At 34.1% G+C, this 20,784-nt stretch overlaps 1 protein-coding gene across 2 annotated transcripts in view; it reads left to right on the forward strand.

The window, feature by feature from the left end:
- MIPOL1 (mirror-image polydactyly 1) overlaps window positions 1-20,784 on the forward strand; it is a 365,273-nt gene that overhangs the window by 106,409 nt on the left and 238,080 nt on the right. For both annotated transcript variants that reach the window (XM_011926108.1, XM_011926116.1), the window contains 2 exons: window positions 2,548-2,581; window positions 2,841-3,011. In XM_011926108.1, the coding sequence (XP_011781498.1) occupies window positions 2,548-2,581; window positions 2,841-3,011 (205 nt within the window). The remainder of the gene's footprint in view (window positions 1-2,547; window positions 2,582-2,840; window positions 3,012-20,784) is intronic.

The following is a 20,784-nucleotide window of genomic DNA, read 5'->3' on the forward strand; positions in this document are numbered from 1 at the left end:
CTACTCTATATAATCTAGTTGAGACTAAATTATGGCATAATCTTCTTTGATAAATCTGTGATATCTGTGATATTTCCTGAAACTTTTAAAGAAATACAAGTAGAGAAATACAAGTATTGACTTTTTCTCTTTCCAGACTCATGTTTGTGTTGAAGGTTACTTGCATCTATGCACATTTTCAAATCTCGAAGTAATAATTTTTTCACTTTGACTAAAGTTATATTTTTCTTTTGCTGGCCATTTATCACTATACTTACATCAATTATAAAGAATAATAACAAAGCAAGATTGAGATCCAAATGCTAAGTGGCTCACTTAGCTCACTTACGTCCTGTGTGTCAGACCTAGTACGGTAGCCTTACCAAAAACATAATTTAAATTCATTTATCAGCAAAATGACAAGTCAGTATATATTGTGTGCTTTTAGCAGCAATCACACAAATTATTTAAAGTCTAAATGCTAAATTCATGTGCCAGGGATCTGGAATAGCCCTTGATAAGAACTTTTGATCCTGATTTTAAAAAAATATTTAAATTAGTAGGGAATTTTAATATTAGACTAAATACAATTATCTTAAACTTTTCTTATTGAAACTCTTTTTGAGCTCTTCATCTTCCTCTCCTTAAACATTTGAACTCTTCATCTTCCTCTCCTTAAAGTAATGCTTTACATTCCAATGCCTGAAGACAACCTATAAATATTACATAGCACTTCCATACACTTTTTTTGTGTGTGTTGATTATTTGGAATATACAGACTAGGTAACTTGCTGCTATTTCCTTCCTGGTCATATAAAATTCTTTGAAACTAAAAATAGAGATTTGTAACCTTGGTAACTAAATGTCTTTTGTTATTGCAAAGGTTCCAGAGGAATCTACCAGTCTAAATGTTTAATTGTCATGTATCTGTTCACATTTTAAATTATCAAGTTTAACAAGGTAATTGTGAAGTTTGTAAGCGTATTAATTGGATTTTATTGGGTAGCTGTCATAATTAGATGTTACTTTGATTTTACCTAAAAAGAATGACAATAAAAGATAACATAAGATAAATATTTCTCACCACATATAACTTCCTTAAAAATTGTATTTAGCCAACCAATTACTGCTGGTTAAATGCCACTCATTTTTTTCAAATATTTTCACTATGATAATAAATAAATGTAAGAATTTTATTATCTTATAATTTTCTGTTAGGTTTTTCAATTGAGGTGTAAAGAAGTTTCACAATTTATCTTCACAATTCTTATAGAACAAACTTTTGTTAGGCAGCATCATTGAAAATTGTTCATTTATTTTGAAGAAAAAAAGATAAAAGATGAAAGTAGTTGCCCTTCTTGAAATGCAAACCTAAGTGGACATTAGTAGTTTCAGATACATTGAATTATATATAACTTAAAATTACTATACATTCCTGTTAACTTTTACTATTTAAGTATGTCTAGAAATAGCTCTTTAATATTTGTGTGTATTTTTTTTCTGTTAAAATACTAAATTCTAAAAGTACTACTTTTCCATGAGTGTAGCAATTTTATCCAGTTGTGAAGTTTGGAACCATTTTGTGGTATATTTATTAGGTGTCTTCTGTTATCTTTGGCTAGTATCCTCTTTTATGGTAAATGTTAAACCATAGGAGCACAGAAATGGAGGAAAACTTGAGAAAACAGAAACTTGGATATCTAAACTTTTTAATGTAATTTTAAAATAATTAAGATCCTTTCTAGAATCTATACCTTTTCACTAATGCATATTACAAATGTTCTTTTAATTTACGTACTTGGAATGGTTGTCTAAATTATATTATAGACATTTTCTATGTAATTTAAAACTGCTTTCTTTACCTTCACTGCATTTCTTCAATTTGTCAACATCAATAAACATTTCAGTAGCCACTATGACCCCTAAAAGACAAAATGCATTTCTGAGGGGAGCCCATTTGTATTTTTCGTCTTTATGTTGAATAATTCTACATACATTATGAAGAAGAAAATAACATTAATCATCTAAAAACTTGGTACAATTTTGGTCAGCCTTCCTATACGTTTGTTTTATAATAACAACTAGGTAACAGCAAGAGATTTTTACTTCAAATTTAGTGTAATTATTTGTTATTGCTTTTGAGGGAACATAGTTAAACTTTGTAATAAAAATACTTGCCTTGTTTTACTTATGATGGTGTCCAAAAAAAGAGAGGAAATACAGTTTCTGATAAAAATGGAAAGTCCAGGAATAAATATAATGATGAGAATGAGTGCTTTTATCACTGGGGAACTTTCTTCATCTAAGCACATATGAACAATTGATCCTTGTAGTCATATATAGCAGTAAACATTAATAACTTAACAGTCTGAAGTCAGTGCAGAAGATATGGAGCATTATTGAAAGATGGAGTCAAGCAGGTGGCACTTTAATATGTTCAGTGTCATGGTTGACTCTAAAGACTAGTCGAATGAAATTACTTGAGGTTCTAAAGATTTAAAAAGCGAACTCATTTTGCTGCACTAAGGAAATGCTACTGATCAGCCTTTCTGTGTCCCTTTTTTCTAGGCTAGAAAATATTAACCCTGAAGAAAATGACATGGTAAGCCATTCTCTGAGGAGATTTCTTGATGTCAGTCTTATATCTTAGAGGCTTAAGTTCAATTGAGTGGGTTTCAAGAACTAAGATGTGGGAAAAAGAAGAATTGACACACTAATAATGTACATCTTTGCTGCAATATGAAAATTCAATAACTTCACTCAGTCAATTTACAATTCACATGTGCCTATTAATTAAAACCCTATATTAAATAAAATATATTAAAACTTCATGTCTGACTAACATATAATGGTGTTGGTAGACATTACAGGAATTACTGAACAGAATAAACAATGCAGACACAGGGATAGCTATTCAGAAGAATGGAGCTGTAATTGTGGATAGAATCTACAAGACCAAGGAATGTAAAATGAGAATAACTGCAGAAGAAATGAGTGCACTAATAGAAGAACGGGATGCTGCCTTGTCTAAGGTAACTCTGCATGTATCTGTAAAAGCATATACTTATCATTTTCCTCTCCCTTTTTTTAACCATTAAAAAATGACTGTGGCCCAGATATTCTTAATTCACATTAGTTTTTAGCACATAATTAATACCATAATGACTACCTATATTAAAATAGTTATGTATTTTATTATACTACTGTTCAAAATATGAGACCTCATTTTAAATAGAATTTAATGCAGTCTCATTTCTTAATAAAATTAAACTTGTTTTATAACAGGCTAACTTGCTATAGAAATTTAGTTATATTTTTTCAATTAATCACTTTTATATGGGACTTCTTACTTAAGTTACAGTTTTCTGAAGACTGAGACTATGTCTGTATTACTGTTTTATTCCCAATGCCTAATTCAGTACCTTTTAGTAAATCTTGATTAATGGATCAAAATTATTCGTGTATTTTTTTTGAATGCTACTTACACTTTCCTGCTTTACCTGAAACCTGATTACCTCCCTCAGGCCACTGCTTCCAATACAGTCCTTTCAACTAGTGACTGTGCTCTCTCTCATACCAGTTATACCACTGGGCTTAGAGGCTTGTTTCTCGTTATTGTTTTATTTATTTATTTATTTATTTATTTATTTATTTATTTATTTATTTATTTATTTATTTATGTGTGTGTGTGTGTGTGTGTGTATGTGTGTTTAGATTTGGTATCGCCTTGTTTCCCAGGTTGCTCTTGAACTCCTGGCCTCAAGTGATCCTCCTACCTCGACCTCCCAAAGTATTGGGATTACACGCATGAGCCACCACACCTGGCCTTGTTAGTGTTTTCAGATCAATGCCTTTTTCACTCCCTAAACACCTCCAGCTTTGAAACTCACGCATCAGACTCTAGCACCCAGTACACACTATTGTTGTAGTCATGTACACACTTCTATATCACTTCCCTTGTTTTGTTAAGACATTTTCCAATGTCTCTTTCTTTAGCCTACACCTGTCATAATTCTTGGTGATGTAAATTCCTATATAGTTAATCCTTTCAAAAATTGCAGCCTCTTATTTCCTAAATTTCTCTACTTTAGTCATTATGTGCTGCGCACTATATCTGCTATCTACTCTGTGGTCATAGTCTGTTCCTGGTCATTCTGAGTCTCAATGTCAAGCTTCCCACTTTCTGCTCTCTTTCTAGCTCACTCATGCTAGAACTCTGACTCCAGCATTTTTTTTTTTTTTTTTTTTTAGTCAGACTCTCACTCTGTCACCCAGGCTGGAGTGCAGTGGTGTGATCTTGGCTCACTGCAGTCTCTGCCTCCCAGGCTCAACAATTCTCGTGTTTCAGCCTCCTGAGCAGCTGGGACTACAGGTGTGCGCCATGACACCCAGCTAATTTTTTGGTATTTCGTGTAGAGACAGGGTTTTGCCATGCTGGCCAGGCTGGTCTTGAACTGCTGACCTCAAGTGATCCGCCCACCTCGGCCTCCGAAAATGCTGGGATTACAGATGTGAGCCACTGTGCCTGGCCTCAACTTATTTCTCTCAATCTTACTAACTCTTTTCTATCCCTCAAACCCCTTATGTCCTTATTCCCCCACCCCAACACACACACATCTAGCCAACTTGCATATAATGTAACCTCATTTCTCTTGGCCCTCTTCCTTTGTCCCACTCACCCAGCAAAATCAAAACCTAGTTAAATGAATCTTTCTATCTCTTTTGTATCTTCACAGCTTTATAAGGTGGGAGAAAAATCACACAGATTTACTGACTGCACTTACCTTAAATCTATGACCAACTATTAATATATTCAGTTAGGTTCTTAGTGTTGCCTGGCAACTTCTTGCTTTTTGCTTGTCTATTCACTCTTCCCTCTAGAGGACTATTTTATCTCTTCTTTCTCTTTAGTTATCTAACCTCTCCTCCCAGTTAGAAAGATAACTTCTGCATGCCCACAGCCATTTCATCTACCAGCCTACCTGCATTTGCACCCATGTGCTCTGCCTTTTCTACTTTACTTTTTTCTAACTACCTGCTTCTATTTAAAGACAATCTCTCTATTTCCGTACTAGTTCACATCTTTTCTGGTCTTCACAAGGTGATCGCTAACCACTTTTTCCTTTTCTCTCCTACTTCGTAAAATGTTTCATATTAGTTCATTTCCATTGCTATCCAAAATGCCTTACCATCTCCCATGGAGGCTGAGTGGAGGTTTTGGTAAGTCTTGGCCTAGTTGTGGTTCACCCCTCTATTTTGGATGAGGCCTCCAAAACTGAGAGCTGAGTATTTACAAGGGCCTGACTGCTGGATGATCCTGTATTCTAGTGTGTGTTTGTTTCCTCAGCACAGGTAGACTGTGGAAAACTCGACTATTTTTTCAGAGGTTTGCGGGCTTAGCTTTTTAACTTAATGACCTGTAGAAGTTTGGAATTTGGCAGATAATTTGGTTCAGAAACAAGTCTCAAATCTCCATTTTGTCACCTCAGTTCTGAATAGCTGTCAAAAGCTTGGGTGGTTTCTCTGTCTTCCAGCAGGAGTTCTTTGCCTAGTTAAAGCCTGATTTCTCAGTGTTTTCCCAATATCTAGAATATGACACTCTCAGGGGGAAAAAATAACTGCATATCCTCCAAAGATTCCTCTCCAGTTAACTCCTCTTTAGAATCTTAGACACTCAAGCCATTATTGCAGCGACAGCCCTCTGATACCTTTAGGCAGATGATTTTTGTATTAAATCTGGCTTTTCTTGTTCTTGAATGAAGCATTGGTTCACCACAAATGATTCCATGCTGTCTAGACATGGAAGTAAGTTAACTAAAAATAAGCACATAGAGCATAATTAAATTCACTGCCACTCATTCCCTCTTCCTATCTTTTCTCCCTCCACTGACTTTCATGGTATAAATGGATAAATAAATAAGAAGTTAACATTTGGTAATATTTGCTGACAAGTTGTTATGTATAAATACCACTGCACTATATTTATGGTTATATTTTATGAGAAAGGAGTTGTTATTTTAACTTGCTTATTTGCAAGCCCTATGGCTCAATAAATACTCATTTTAATTTTTATGTTACAGTCATTATATACTTACACTTTTGAATTATTGTCTTATATTTCTGAATGGAAACTTTTCTTAACTTTCATTTTTTAAAAATAAACTTGTTGGAATAGTTTTAGATTACAGAAAAGTTTCAAAAATAGTACAATATAGACAGCTCCCATATATTACCCAGTTTTGGTTTTCCCTAATTTTGTTATCTTAAATCATTGTGGTGTGTTCGTGAAAGTTAGGAAACCAACATTGGTACGTTAGTATCAATTCAACTCTAGATGTTATTCAGAATTCACCAGTTTTCATTAGTGTCCTTCTTATGTTTCATAATTCAATCCGGGGTAGCATATTGCATTTAATTGTCACGTTCTTCCAGTCTCCTCTGGTTGGTGACAGCCTATTCATCTTTCCTTGTATTTTTTTCCTCCATAACCTTAATAATTTTGAAGAGTACCTCTCACATATTTTATAGAATATCTCTGAATTTGGGTTTGTTTTTCTTATGATTAAAGTGAAATTTTGAGTTTTGGGAAAGAATACCACAGGGATTTTACCTTAATTTAATTTAATTTAATTAATTTTTTACTTACTTTGAGAATGGATTCTCACTCTGTCACCAAGGCTGGAGTGCAGTGGCACCATCTTGGCTCACTGCAACCTCTGCCTCCTGAGTTCAAGCGATTTTCTTGCCTCAGCCTCACAGGTAGCTGGTATTACAAGCAGGCGCCACCACACCTGGCTAATTCTTTGTACTTTTTTAGTAGAGACGGGGTTTCATCATGTTGGCCAAGGTGGTCTAGAACTCCTGACCTCAAATGATATGCCCACCTCAGCCTCCCAAAGTGCTGGGATTGCAGTTGTGAGCCACCGTGCCCAGCCTTAATTTTAAAGCTATTATTTAGCATCAGACATTTTCTAATTATGTCTTCTGTATAGTGCTGGGAAAACTTTAGTCACATTCCATATAGATATTAAAAATTTCTGATTCAATGATAATTTGTTGACTTTGATACACTTGATATCTTACTATATTTTTCAAATCAAGTCAAAATCATTTATTTACTTTAACTGGCCTAGTTAAAAATGTTACCTTTTTCAGATAAATTGTTGTACTCTTATTTATCCCAAATTGTTTTTTCATTTCTCTTCTATCTCAAACTGAGAGCCAAAAGCCTTAAAGTCTTTCATAGCATTAATTTAAAAATTATAATTAGCAATTGTTTGATCAAGGAATTATATTACCAACCAGTCCTCTACTCTTTCTTTATCATTTTTTTGGCCAGTTCACACTTCCCTATTTTATTCAAATTGTAGAAATATCTGGAATCAGAAGATAAAGCTGTAAAATTCTGTTTCTTCACTATTCTTTTCTGGGATCTTTCAGATTATTATCCTATCCAAACAAAAAATTTAGAATTTTAATTGCAAAGATTTTTATAGAATTATAGAATTTTAAATTTCATAGGACCTTAGGAGTCATCTAGTTAAATTGTTCACTAAGTTAAGTATCTGATCTGTCACTAATTTTTAATTTAGTCAAATATCCATCTTCTGTTAATATCTAGCCATTGGTGTTAGAATTGGTCTCAGAACATTTGATAAATAAATCATATTGCATCAAATATATTCAAACATTTGTCAGTAATGTCTTAAGTCATGAGGGCTAGGCTTAGAAGCACAATTGAACCCAGGTCACACATCAGTAAGCAACAGAAAATTATTGAACTAGCCAGGATTGGTGATTTATTAGCTTTGAGGGCTGACTTTATTGGGAGATACAGTAATTAAAGTAATTATTCCTAGATATTCTGGCAAAATTAGGCTAGCTCTAGGGTATGTTTTCCTTATAAGGGTATACATAAATGGGCAAGGCCTGGCACCTGGAGGCTTTGGGTCTTATTGGTATTTGTAGTTAGTAAGATAATATTGTAGAACTCTTCATTGATTGGACCCTCACTGGTACCTAAGTGAGGGTCCCAACCCCTGGGACCTGAAAAAGTCACGTATGAGAATGGGAGTAACTGTATGGACTTTATGGACTTTAACCAAGTGGACCACTCAAAACAGAAGGCAAAAGTCTTGTCATAGAGACTTAGAGTACAGCAGGGATAAAGGAAGAAAGTGGTAAATTCTATATGAACGTGCGTGTTTGGAATCTATTATAGGAGTAATGGAAAATATGCTATGACTCTTTGATGAATTTCTTTGGCATCGACTGATGAGAATGGAGCTTTGATTATATTGCCAGGCTTGATTATAATTAGTTCAGAAACTATAAGAAAAGGTGCATACATGCTAAAAACTTTTAGGAGCAAAGCACAGCAAGGCAAAGCAGAAACTAGCACTGTTTCTGCTTTTCAGGTTAAACATCTTTGTATCCTTCAACCTTTCCTTGGGTTTCCTTCTACTTTTGTGTCTTCTAGATGTTAGTTTCTTCTTGCCTGTCTGTCAAGGCCAAATCAGTGATCATACATTTTTGTTTTCTGGACACCATACGGAGAATCTGCACTCATCACTATTATCTAGAAATGAGTCATTCCATATATCTAAATTTATTATTAATTTCTATACTCTTGTTTCCTGTTTTTATTGTTGAAAATATTTCTAAGATATTTATATTGCTCCTTTAGATGAAATATAATAAGCACACCTTTTGTGATAATTTAGTGGCTCATTTTTTATCAAATATTGTAATGAAAAGTACAGATCCAGAGATCCTTCATGTTCAACATTGATAGAAAACCCATGAAAGAATCAAGGGATAATAAAAGAAATTCAGCTAGACATTTCACTATTCAGATTCCTTTACCAATATAGGCTGCAAACCTATACCAAGCACCAAGCTGAAGGAGTAAACTAAGTAAGAAGAAGACATGAAGAAGAAGACATGAATCCAATCTAGTGATGCAATGAAGAAAATTCTAGGAAGACTGCTGAAGATTGCATGGAAAGTGCATTAGTCTATTCTTTTTGACTCGTTCTGCCTTTAAGCCTGTTTTTCCCTCTTACTAGAACATACTTCCTCTCTACTTGTTGCTCACTTGTCTGCATTATACTTCAAAGACATTTTAAGTATCATCTCTTCTGTAAAGATCACTCACATGAATCAATATTGATAGCTATGTCATTTGTGCCCGTATTTTACCTTGTATCCTGTTATAGGCCTTATCACACTTTATTACAGTTAATTGATTTTATGCCTGGCTTTCCTACTAGCATGAACTTGCATGAAGATAGAAACTGTTTATTTATTTGTGTCAATCACAGTCCCTTGGATGTGAAGTTACTTATTATGTTTGTGGAATTATTGAACTTAGCTATTTTAGATATTTCAAGATACATGAAACTAAAAGAATTCAGTGAAATATTATTCATTCATTCACATTTTATTGAGTACCTGTTATGTGCTGTGTGTTGGGAACTCAGCAATAATCCAGATATAAAAGGTTCCTACTCTTATGGAACTTACATTTTCATATGCAGATGTAGATAGTGAACAAACAAATAAAGTCCTTTCAGTGGTGTGATGAAAATAGGTAAATGTATAGTGACGGCAGCTGGGGGTGGGATTGTCACTTTAAATAGGGTGATCAAGGCAGGCCTATTTTTTAAGATGAATTGTTGCTCTAAGACTTGAAGACTTGAGGAAGAGAAGTATCCAGCTGTGCAGTGAGCTATGGAAAGAGCATTCCACCAGAAAAGAAGAGATCAACAGTGCCCTGAGAGAGTGAACAAGCTTAGGTGTTTAAGGAATCAATGCAAATGTGCCAAGCTTCCATTTGATTGAGGTACAGTGAGCAAGGAAGATAGTTACAAGTGATAAGGCAGAAGACATAGGCAGCAGACAAGTCCATGTGGTCTTCAGATAATGGTCAGAAGCAGATATTGCATCTAAATGCAGAAGGGACTGAAAGACAAAAGCTGTTGAAATAGTCTAAGCAAAAGATGAAACTGATGGTGGTTCAGAGGAGCAAGTGTCAATCAAGAAAGTGGACAGATTTGGGAAATATTTTAAAGGTACAATAAGTAGTCCTCGAAGACAAATTGGATTTGGACATAAAGGAGCAGAAAGAATTAAGGCTGACTTCTGTATTTGGACTTGAACGCTGTGTTGGCTCCATCTGTTGTGAGGGGAAGTTTCTTTGGGGTGGGATCAACATATTTTGGGAGGGGTATTACATTCTCTTTTGGATATGGTATATTTGAAATTATTCTTAAAAATTCATGGGAAATTTTGAGCAGTTACTTGGTTATTGAAGCCATTGGGATATGAATAAGTAAAACTGTGGGACTAGATGAAATTAGGGAAAGCTCACCAAAGAGAAGAGGGGCCAAGACCAAGTTGTGTGGTATGTCAACATTTAGCAGTTGGGCAAAAGAGGAGGAGCCAGGAGAGGAGATTGGAAAAGAATGTTGAATGAGGTGGACGGACACTGAAATGAATGTGATGCCAGGGAAGGCAAGAGGGAAATTGTTTCTATTTATTTATTATTATTATTTTTTTGAGACCGAATCTTGCTCTGTTGCCCAAGCTAGCATGCAGTGGCGCAATATGAACTCACTGCAACCTCCAACTCCTGGGTTCAAGCAATTCCCTTGTCTCAGCCTCTCAAGTAGCTGGGATTACAGGCATGCACCACCAGGCCTGGCTAATTATTTTTTTGTACTTTTAGTAGAGACGAGGTCTCACCATGTTGGCCAGGCTAGTCTTGAACTCCTGACCTCAGGTGATCCACCTGCCTTGGCCTCCCAAACTGCTGGGATTACAGATGTGAGCCACCGTGCCCAGCCAGAAATTGTTTCTAAAAGATGAGCATAGTCAGTTCCCTTGAATGGTGTGAGTTCAAGCAAAGTGAAGATAGATTGATCACGTGGATGATGTTGAGGGCTTTGACAGGAGTTCTGTCCAGGACAGAGGCCACCTTGGAGTGTTTGAGGGGAGAATGCAAATAGAGGAAATGCAGACAGTGAATACAACTTTTTTTCCCCCCCTCTTGTAATGTAGATGGAAAAATTGGCATTAGATGGAGAGAGGGCTTATGGTATCTTGGGAGTTTTTTTTGTTTTTTGTTTTTTTCCTTTCTTTGTTTAATGGGATACTCTAGCACATGTGGTTGGTGTAGTGATAAAAATGAACCAGGAAAAAAGTGATGTTTTCAGGGATAAAAAAGATAATTGCAGCCTGTGCAATTATTAACAGGGTGGATGACCTGAGTTCAGGAGTTTGAGACCAGCCTTGCCAACATGGTGAAACCTTGTCTCTACTGAAAAATACAAAAATTAGCTGGGCACGGTGGCAGGCGCCTGTAATCCTAGCTACTTGGGAGGCTGAGGCAGGAGAATCGCTTGAACCCGGGTGGTGGAGGTTGCAGTGAGCCGAGATTGTGCCATTGCACTCCAGCCTGGGAGACAGAGCAAGACTCCATCTCAAAAAAATAAATAAATAAAAATAAAAATAAATAAATAAATATATAAATAAAAAGAACCAAATCCTGGAGTAAATGAGTAAATTGATAGGAAATAGGTTCTAGAACATAAGTGTAAGAATTGGCATTTTTTAGGAACAGGGAAACTACTTTCATTCTAACAGATGTATGCAAAGAGCTTGGATAGATGCAGATGCTGGCAAGTTGATAAATTTAGTAAAGGAAAGTTGGGGGTGCAGTGTCCCTCTCTATTAAAATGTTAGATTAATTTAGATTTTCAGTGGATTAGTGGATGGTGCTGAAGATTTATAATGTAGAGACGTTTGGAATCATTGTCATTGTTTGTATGTAAATGAACATAACTAGAGAAATGTAAGATTGCCAGGCAGAGCTGAATGCACATTTAAGAATTAGGGTAGTTAAATTTTTAAAAGCATGTCAGGGAAGTTGTGTGATTTCTTTTAGCATCTTGAGTGTGGTGTAAGTAGTGTGGTGTAGTAGATATTTGATTTTAACTAAGATTGAGATTTTAATGGGTTAGGGACCAGAGTTATTACAGCAATGAACTCCAGACTCTCCCTCACCGTGGACTCTCCCTTATGTAAAGAGGAAGAGGAGTGATGAGGCACGTAGAAAGAAACTGAGGAGAGTGTGGTATCACAGAAGGTAAGGTCCCGGATAGTAAAAAACTGGTAAATCCATGTGTTGGAATTCTTGGTTTGTCAAGTAATTGTGCTATAGTGATTTGCAGTCAAGAGAAAAAGGCACTAGAAATAAAGATTTTGCATGTGTTTGAATTATTAGGGTTAGTGATTTCCAGATATTTTTCTGTGCAATTTTTATGTGGCTGTATAGGAAAAAACCCTAAATGATACATACTTTATCACACAGTCCGTAAGCCAGATTCAGAAGTGGTTAAAGAGAGGAAGCATATCTAAGGAAAAGTATGAATAATTTAAAACTTGCAAATAATTTCCTCCTTATTGTAACAATAAGGTGTAGTGATAAAAATGAACCAGGAAAAAAGTGATGTTTTCAGGGATAAAAAAGATAATTGCAGCCTGTGCAATTATTAACAGGGTGGATGACCTGAGTTAATAATCTTATAACTGATGATCTTATAGAAAGTAAGATCTGAGAAGATAATATAATGACACATATTTCAAGATTCAGAAATGGGTGCTAGAACTTTCGTGGCCTGGTTATGAATTCCTCACTTGGCATCTGCATGACCAGCAGTCACTGTGATAAAGCAGATTGAGATTGGGGAGTGCAGCATAAGCTAACAAACCCACTTGATGAGCATACCTAGAATCCTGGCCAATGATGTAACCTTCAAGGTTATCTTTTCACTTTAGCAGAGGAAATAATCAAATATCCTAGTGTCTTAATCTCTCCTTTTTTAGTGTTGCCTTCACTTTGTGCTGCTTATAATTAGCATAGTGTTTAGCATATAATAGATACAAAATAATAAATTTAAAATATTAGAAATTTGACAAAAAGGTTATACTCAAAAGGAAAATAAAGCATAACATGTAGAATTTCATTTTTCAGGAAAAGTAGGAAGCATATTTGATATTCTTAATTACAGTGACTGTAAGATTTTCATTAATTTTTTCGCTTGTCAGTTTGTTAATTTGCTTTCCTGTCTATCATACAATTATTTGCTTATGCATGTTTTTCAGTCAATCTTGCTAAAATATATTGTTGATGGTTCATCTATTATAATTACTTTTTTCTTATTGTGAAATTTTTACAACTTTTTGAAATTAAATGTAACTTTAGAAAGTACAGATAAGCAAAAAGAAGGAAAAAATTGCCCCCAGACTCACTTCCTAGAAAGTTATATGTAGATTGTCTTTTTCAAATGCATATTATATTGTATATACTACTTTGTAGCCTGATTTTTCACATTAATTTGACATTTTGTTAGATATTCTCATAATTTTACTTCATTTTATTTATTTATTTATTTAAGACAGAGTCTCACTCTGTTACCCAGGCTGGAATACAGTGGTGTGATCATGGATTTGGTTCAGCTCACTGCAGCCTTGACGTCCCAGGCTCAGGTGATCCTCTAACCTCAACCTCTAAGGAGCTGGGGCAACATGTGCACACTACCATGCCAGACTAATTTTTTTTTGTATTTTTTATAAAGACGGGGTTTCACCATGTTGCCCAGGCTGGTCTTGAGCTCCTGGGCTCAAGCGATCTACCTGCTTCTGCCTTCCAAAGTGCTGAGATTACAGGCATGAGTCACTGCACCCAACTTCATGCTTTGATAATGTGGACGTGTTAAGATTTGTTTAACTCACCTGCCATTGAGAGTTTTGAGAATGGTAACATTTTTGTAACTAAATTTTTATGTACATCCATGTTTCTTTCCTCAAGGAAAATTCCTAGGAATGAAAAAGTTGGAGCAAACAATATAAACATTTAAAAATAAACATATTTCTGAATAGCCTTCTTAAAAAGTTGTACATAGAAATGTTATTTGAAATTTCATTTGGGGACTTTACGCGGGTAAAATGCTAAGAAATGTAGACTTAATTCTCTAGGCAATGTGAAACTTGCAGTTTTTGAGTTTTCTGATAATGCAGAAAGTGCTACTCTTGAGGAGGATTTCTGGGCAAGACTTTATCAAGTGCCTTGAGTAATATAAATATAAGTCTGAGGAGACCAATGATAATGGGAACTTATTATAATTGAGATGAAGAGGTTCTAAACAAGAAAAATAAGGAGAGGAATAGATATGAAAGCTATGGAAGCTTGTATTTTTGTAAATTAAGGTATAACTTGAAGTGAAGTAATCTCAAGTGAAGGATTTGATGAATTTTTATATATGTGTGTTCCCTTGTAAGCAGCATCCAGATCAAGGTATGGAACACTGCTAGTACTCCAGGAGGCTCTTTCCTGTCTCTTCCCAGTCAGACTTTCTCACCAAAGATAATCACTCCTCTTACTTCTGTCTCCATGGGTCATTTTGCATGTTTTAAAACTTTATATAAAAGGAATCATATGTTATATACTCCTTGTGTCTAATTTCTGTCACCCAATGTTACGACTGTATGTTGATCTGTATTGTTAATAATTATTAATAATGTGTCTTTTTCATTGTGGTGTGATATTCCATTGTGTGAATATGCCATGATTTATTTGTGTATTAAACAGATGACAGAAATTTAGATTGTTTTCATTTTTAACTTATTATGAATGAAGTATTATAGAGATTCTTGAACATATCTTTTGGTGGACCTAAACATTTATTTCTTTTGATACATGTACAGGCACATACAGAAGAAAAGAATAGTGGAGTCATAGGTTTAGCTTTCTTAGGTAATGCCAAATGTTTTTCCAAAGTTGTGCCAGTTTACAGCAGCAATGTAAGTGAGTTGCTCCAGTTGTGAGAGTTAATACTTGGCATCATTACTCATTTTAATGTCAATCATTCTGATGGGTGTATAGTCATATTTCATTGTGGATTTATTTGTATTTTGTGTTTCCCTAATGACTAATGATGTTAGTAGCTTTTTATATGTTTTTTGGCCATTTTGATATCTTCTTTTGTGAAATGTCTCTTCAGGGCTATTGTCCATTATTAAATTTGGTTGTTTTTCATATTTATGTAATTTATATATATTTGTACAGTCTGTGGCTTGCATTTTTATTCTCTTAACGCTGTCTTTTGATGGAAAAAATTCTTAATTTTAATTAAGTCTAATTTATCATTTTTCTCTCCTTATGGTTAATGCATTTTGTGTCCTGTTTCAGAAACCCTTGCCATTCCCATAGTATTGAACAGGTTCTACTGTGCTTTCTTCTAGAAGCTTGATTATCTTAACTTTCACATTTAGGTCTTGATCAGTTTCAAAATACTTTTTAAATTGTCAAAGTTGGTTATTTTCTTGATATAGATGTCTAGTCGACTTGTCTCAGCATTGTGCAATTAATGAGTTGTGTCTCCCCAACCTCCCAGCAATGAATTGCAGTAGAGCTCGTGTAATAACTTAGGTTATTGTGTGGATCTGTTTCTGGACTCTGTTCTGTTCCATTATTGTAGGTTTTTATAATGATCCAGGATCTTAATTTCTGTAGCATTATAGTAAGTCTTAATTTGTGGTAGTGTAAGGATCCAACTGTCAATGTTCTTCAGTATTTCTGTAGCTATTCTCAGTTGTTCATTAAGCTTGTTGTTCTTCAAGCTGGTAGTATTTAGTGGGGATTGCATGGCCTCTAAAGAATAGTTAAAGCAAGACTGGCATCTTAGCAATATTGAGTCTTCCAAATGGTTGATCTTTTCATGAAAATGATTACTTTTTTCTTTATATACAGCTTTGCATCCCATAAATTTTTGATATGCCATTTCTTGTTATATGTGTTTAATTATTATATATGTTGAAATATTTCTTAGTTTCTACTTTTGTTTTCTTCTTTGACCCATGAATTACTTAAAAATATGTTGCTTAATATTAAAACATTAGGAAATTCTGAGGCTATCTTTCTGTCACTGAGATGGAATTTAATTCTCTGGTGGTGAGAAAATATAAGCTATACTATTTCAATACTTAGAAATTTGTTGATACTTGCCCTCTGACCCCAAATAGGTCCTGTTTCTTAGGCAATTCATGAAGTTTGTATATGCTGTAGTTATTGAGTGTAGTATTGTCTCCATATGTTATTTAGACCAAATAGGTTAATCATGTTGTCCAGTTGTTGTGCATAGATTTATTGTGCATATGTTATGTCAGTTATCAAGAGAGGTGTTTAAAGTATTCAGTGATTACGATTAATTTTTCTCCTTTTAATTCTGTCAATTTTCATTTTGTTTATTTTGAAGCCATTTTATTCTGTACTAAGGTCTTTACAATTACTGTATCTTCCTATCGAATAGACTGTTTTATCATTATGAAATGCCCACTTTCATTTCTGATAATACTTTTTGCCTTAATGTCTACTTATATATCTGAATGTTATATCCTTTTCCATCCTTTACTTTCAACCTTGACCCTAATATCTTATTATGAAAAATTTTAAACATATGGAAAATTTGTATGAATTTTACAGTGGACGTTTGTATACATACCACCTGAAATCTATTATTATATTTTGCTAAAGTTGATTTATCACATTATCTAGGTATTTACTTAGGCATCCGTCTGTCCATCAATTCATCTCACTTATGATGCATTCATGTAAATGCAGGCATCAATACATTGGCTTCTATATCCTTCAGCATAGTATATCATTAGATGGAATTCTGTATTTTTGCGGTTATTTTGTTTTTATTTAAAAGTTATACACATTGAAATATAGAAAACCAAGTGCGCATTCTCTATGTCTGACAAGTGCATACAACTATATAGTCACCACCACAGTCAAGATACAGAACATTACTACAGTATTAACCTAGAAAATTTCCTCATGCCCTATCCAACTAATTCATGTTCCCACCTCTCAACAGCAATCACTGACCTGATATCTTTATATGACACCTTAGTTTTATCTTTTTGAAAAAGTCATATTCGACATCACAGTCTATCTAAGATGACCACATTTATTTGTTTTATTCTGTTCTTATATAGATAAGAAATGTATCTTTTTTTAAAACTTGTACTTTGCTTAGGAGGATTGATTTTTTAAAAAATATTTTCATTGTGTGAAATAGACCTAGATTTTCTTTCTTTAAAAATGTTTACTCATTTATTCATTTATTTTTGGAAAACTTGCAAACTTTTAACTATCATTTACTGTAACAACTGAACTATAGGGAAAATGAAATAGGTCATTTTGTAAAAATACATTTAATTACCAAGAATTTAGTATGGGGAATTAATTGCAGACAACTTAACTATAAAATTGACTCAAATTAGTATTTTTCCACATGCCTCTTATCAACCTCTTTTTTTTCATGTGGTGACTAAATGCTGCATTTTATTAAGAGATTTTGACCATGACAATTTATTCATTAGATTGTACTTCTCTTTTGTTTTATTTTATTTTATTTTTATTATACTTTAAGTTCTGGGATACATGTGCAGAACCTGCAGGTTTGTTACATAGGTATACATGTGCCATGGTGGTTTATTGCACCCATCAACCTGTCATCTACATTAGGTATTTCTCCTAATGCTATCCCTCCCCTTGCCCCCAACGTCCCCCCAACACACACAGGCCCCAGTACGTGATGTTCCCCTCCCTGTGTTCATGTGTTCTCATTGTTCAGCTCTCACTTATGAGTGAGAACATGCAGTGTTTGGTTTTCTATTCCTGTGGTAGTTTGCTGAGGATGATGGTTTTCAGCTCCATCCATGTCCCTGCAAAGGACATGAACATATCCCTTTTTTATGGCTGCATAGTATTCCATGGCATATATGTGGCATGTTTTCTTTATCCAGTCTAACATTGGTGGGTATTTGGGTTGGTTCCAAGTCTTTTCTATTGTAAACAGTGCTGCAATAAACTTATGGGTACATGTGTCTTTATAGTAGAATGATTTATAATCCTTTGGGTATATATCCAGTAATGGGATGGCTGGGTCAAATGGTATTTCTTGTTCTAGATCCTTGAGGAATCACCACACTGTCTTCCACAAATGGTTGAACTAATTTACACTCCCACCAACAGTGTAAAAGTGTTGTATTTCTCCACATCCTCTCCAGCATCTGTTGTTTTATGACTTAATGATTGCCATTCTAACTGGAATGAGGTGGTATCTGACTGTGGTTTTGATTTGCATTTCTCTAATGACCAGTGATGATGAGCTTTTTTTCTTTTTTTCTTTTTTTTTTCTTTTTTTTTGAGATGGAGTCTTGCTCTGTCGCCCAGGCTGGAGTGCAGTGGATGAGCTTTTTTTCATATGTTTCTTGGCCACATAAATGTCTTCTTTTGAAAGGTGTCTGTTCATATCCTTTGCCCACTTTTTAATGGGTTTGCTTTTTCTTGTAAATGTGTTTAAGTTCCTTGTAGATTCTGAATATTAGACCTTAGTCAGATGGATAGATTGCAAAAATTTTCTCCCATTCTGTAGGTTGCCTTTTCATTGTGATAATAGTTTCTTTTACTGTTCAGAAGCTCTTTAGTTTAATTAGATGCCATTTCTCAATTTTGGCTCTTGATGCCATTGCTTTGGTATTTTAGTCATGAAGTCTTTGCCCATGCCTATGTCCTGAATGGTATTGCTTAGGTTTTCTTCTTGAATTTTTATGGTTTTAGGTCTTATATTTAAATCTTTAATCCATCTTGAGTTAATTTTTGTATAAGGTGTAAGGAAGGGATCCAGTTTCAGTTTTCTGCATATGGCTAGCCAGTTTCCCCAACACTGTTTATTAAATATGGAATCCTTTCCCCATTGCTTGTTTTTGTCAGACTTGTCAAAGATCAGATGGTTGTAGATGTGTGGTGTTATTTCTGAGGCCTGTGTTCTGTTCCATTTGTTTATATATCTGTTTTGGTACCAGTACCATGCTGTTTTGGTTCTGTAGCCTTGTAGTATAGTTTGAAGTCAGGTAGCATGACGCCTCCAGCTTTGTTCTCTTTGCTTAGGATTGTCTTGGCTATACGGGCTCTTTTTTGGTTCCATATAAAATTTAAAGTAGTTAAGTGTATTAGAGATTTTTATGAGTCCTTTCATTATTTTGGTTTTCACAATCATTGAAAATTCAGAGTTTTTCACTGTTAATGTTAACTTTTTATTTTCTCACAATTTTGATTTCAGATAAAATTTACATGTACAAATGAAATACATAAATATTAAACTGGCAATTTGATGAGTTTTGACGAATTTATACCTGCATGTAACCACATCCTTATAAAGGTATACACATTTCCATAGCCATAGAAAGTTCCCTCATTTATATTTCTTCTCTATCAATCATCTCTGCCTCACCCAAACAACTTTTCTGATTTTTTTAAATTACAGATTTGTTTTGCTTCTTCTAGAATTCTATGTAAGTAGTATTGTATAATGTCAGCAAGGTATTTGTGATATTTTCCAATCAGTAATTTTGTTCTTTTTATTGATAAGCAATACTTCATTGTTTAATATTACATTTGTTGTTCATTCTCCTGTTGGTGGACATTTGGATTTGTCCAGTTTTTATCTATTATGATTAAGACTGTCACAAGAATTCTTGTATAGGTCTTTTTGTGGACATACATTTTTATTTTCTTGGTTAAACACCTAAGACTGGAATTGCTGCATTATAAGATAGGGATGTATTTATTTTTAAAATAAATCAGCACACTTTATGTGGAAGTGACTATTATTTTACATTCTCAGCAGCAATTTACTGAAGTTCTGGTTGCTCTACATACTAATCAACACTTGTTATTGTCAGTGTCTTTAATTGTAGCTATTTTAGTAGGCATATATTGGTATATCATTGTGATTTTAATTTGCACCTCCCAGTGACTAATGCTGTTGTGAACTTTTTCAGATACTTATTGGCCATTCATATATTTTCTTTATTGAAACATCTGTTCATGTCTTTTGCTCATTTTTATTTTGGGTGATTTGACTTTTTATTATTGATTTGTGTTTCTGGGTGTGGTTCTGATTGATTCTGGATGAAGTCCGTTGTCAGATACATGTATTACAATATTTTCTCCCAGTTTTTGCTTGCTTATTTATTTTCTTAATACCATATTTTGATGGGAAGAAGTTTTAAATTTTGATGACATCTAATTTATCAATATTTTAATTGTCTTGTTTAAGGAATCTTTCCCTATTTCAAGATTGCAAAGCTGACAGCTTGTTTTCCTCTACAGGCTTTAATGTTTTAGTTTTCACTTTTAGTCTGTGATTTATTTTGAGTTAATTATGTATGGTAAGATAAAGATTGAAGTTCATTTTTTTAAACAGGTGAATATCCAGTTGTTTTAGCATTATTTATTGAGAGATGATTTTCCCTCATTAAGTGGCTTTCATGCCATTGAAAAAAATTAATTGACCATGTAAGTGTGTGTCTGTTTATGGATGTGCTATTCTTTTCTAATGATCTATTTGTCTGTCTTTATGCTAATGTCACACTGCATTAATTACTGTAAATTTCTAAGACAACCGTTGAAAGTCCTCCGACTTGTTCTTTTGTAAGGTTTTTTTGGTTATTCTAGGTTCTTTGCATTTTCCTATAATCATAAGAGTCAGATTTTTAATTTCTACAAAACACCTGATAGGGTTATGATTTTCTTTTTTTTTATTTTATTTTATTTATTTATTTTTTTTTACATTCAAGTTTTCTTTCTTTTTTTTTTTTATTATACTTTACGTTCTAGGGTACATGTGCATAACGTGCAGGTTTGTTACATATGTATACTTGTGCCAT

The sequence above is a fragment of the Colobus angolensis genome, unplaced genomic scaffold (assembly GCF_000951035.1).
Source record: "Colobus angolensis palliatus isolate OR3802 unplaced genomic scaffold, Cang.pa_1.0 Scaffold119, whole genome shotgun sequence".
Taxonomy (NCBI): Eukaryota; Metazoa; Chordata; class Mammalia; order Primates; family Cercopithecidae; genus Colobus; species Colobus angolensis.